We start from the raw sequence: 2044 nt of genomic DNA, 5'->3' as shown, positions 1-2044 counted from the left end.
CCCCACGTTTAAATTCCCCCAGAGCAGCGGAGGTCAGCCAGTGGTCACACAGCCCTGGCGGTGACACGCCAGGTCCCCGGAGCTGTGTCGCACAGCAGCGTCACACGGCCCCTGCGTGATCATCTGCGCAGCTCCCACCAGACGCGCTGCCCGTGCAGCCGCCGGACAGACCATCCTGTGCGCCGCAAGCGAGTTCCTGTTTACTTCCCCGTGAGACCCAGCCGCGTCCAAAACCCCCAGATAACCCCTGGAATTTGGGCCGAAATCCAGCTTAGATAAAAGCGTTCCCGCTCTTTCCCGTGACAGGCGGTGCGATGTTAACAGACGCAGTCCCGGAGCGCTCCGTCCATCGCCTGCCTAACGCTCTGCCCACGGCAGCTCCAGGGTGGCGATATGAGCTGAACAACGTGTTTCTTTGCAGGGAGAAGAGGGCAGCACCGCACGTACCCGCAGAGGAACGGGAGGAGCAGGTCTGATGCTCTCTGCTCGCACAGCTTGGGGAAACACTGCTCTACGCCTGCAGGGACGAGCTCGGGCCATCCCCAGGTCTCTGCTGTGCCCCTTCTGCTCCCTTTGCTCAGGGGAGCTCCGCAAAGTTCGGGGTTTGTTCTCAGTTCAGCAAGCAATTCTTCCTCTCGTCAATTGTTTTAGATACTAATGAAGTAAGTCGTAACCCAAAGATAGCTGCTGGTTGAGCAGCCAAACCCAACTAGTTTTAGTCTAACTAACATGACCAAGATAAAGTTAGTGACCCCCCCAAACACCCCACTCCAACGCACTGGGGAGCTGCGCCCCCCTGCAGCAGCGCTGGGGGGAAGCACACCACTGCGAGCTGGGACAGGAGCAGGGCGGGAGGCTTTGGCCATCGCAGCCCTCAGCAACAGACACACGCCCGGGTTGGAACCCCCCTGCAGCTCATGAGCACACCGGGGCAATCGGTGGTACTTCCCTTAACCAACCGCCTGCCAGCGGCGACTCCCCCAGGAAACGGGCTGCCGGTAACCGTGCATCTCCCAAGAACCCTCACCTGGACGCTGAGGAGCTTTTGGTTTTGCCCATTACTATCGCGACTCTGCAATTTGGGTTCCCAGCACCTTAAAAAAGACACAAACAGAGACAATTCTCAGTATAGGAAAATCTCACTGCAGAATCAAAGTTTCACACAAACAAACCCACTCTCTTCCTCTCGTGCCAGGGGAGCAGGAGCGTGCACTCTGTGTTTACGCTCCGAGCAATCAGAGTGAAACCAAAGACATCTCGTTGCTTGGAAGGGAGGTGACCTGTGGGGAGAGGAACACGCAAAGCCAAACATCTGAACCCTCCAAGTTCCAGCTCCGCCACCGATTCCGAGGAAAAGAGAACAAGAAGGGACTCGTGTCTGACCCCTTCCGCCTCCGTTACCGCCACGGGACAAGCGTGACACCAACGCACAGCTCACGGCGAGACGGTGCCGTTCTAAAGGCAAAACATCTTTAAACAACAAAGGATCCATGTGGGACTGAAACGCCGACCACGGTATAACCACGTTACACAAGCAGGCCCAGCAAAGGGTCACCATGACAACTCCGCTGCCACTTCAGGAACTTCTTTGGAATTAGGCTTTTCCCCTTTATGCAAAGGATTTTAGTTTGCACCTCAAAGACAGATCTGAGGGGAAGCTCAACCCGAGAAGAATCTGTAGCATCTCATGCCATTGGATGAAAACATGAGCACAAGAAAGTCCTCAAGAAGAGTCTACCATTAATTAGACACCGTTAATTAAAATAGCGTTCTAGTTCCACGAGCCTTAATCCTCAGGACCTTTCTCTTTAAAGGCTCTGTCGTACCCAAGCGTGCTCTCCTCCTTCCGCGTTCTCACGCAGCCAGAACAGCCCGGGGAAAGGCAGCACGGTCACACCTGACCAATGTCATAACCCATAAAGTCTTAATTACTGTCTCAATGCAGCTGATGAGCTTCCAGGATGTAACTGGAGACCGGACCCACACCAGCCCGGTCGGTCCCGGTCCCGAGGTCAGACACAACGACTGTGGCAGCTGGTGCCCG

The 2044-nt window shown here is 55.6% G+C and overlaps 1 protein-coding gene across 1 annotated transcript in view; it reads right to left on the bottom strand.

Annotated features, from left to right (window-relative positions):
- Positions 1 to 2044, bottom strand: part of ACAD11 (acyl-CoA dehydrogenase family, member 11) — a gene marked incomplete at its 5' end in the record, with an annotated part of 21044 nt that overhangs the window by 3433 nt on the left and 15567 nt on the right. Inside the window, one exon of the mRNA XM_010132482.1 lies at positions 1028 to 1094. Coding sequence (XP_010130784.1) covers positions 1028 to 1094 — 67 coding nt within the window. The remainder of the gene's footprint in view (positions 1 to 1027; positions 1095 to 2044) is intronic.

This window comes from Buceros rhinoceros, unplaced genomic scaffold, assembly GCF_000710305.1.
Source record: "Buceros rhinoceros silvestris isolate BGI_N320 unplaced genomic scaffold, ASM71030v1 scaffold16613, whole genome shotgun sequence".
In the NCBI taxonomy this organism is placed as follows: domain Eukaryota; kingdom Metazoa; phylum Chordata; class Aves; order Bucerotiformes; family Bucerotidae; genus Buceros; species Buceros rhinoceros.
This window is presented reverse-complemented; position numbering and strand designations above follow the sequence as displayed.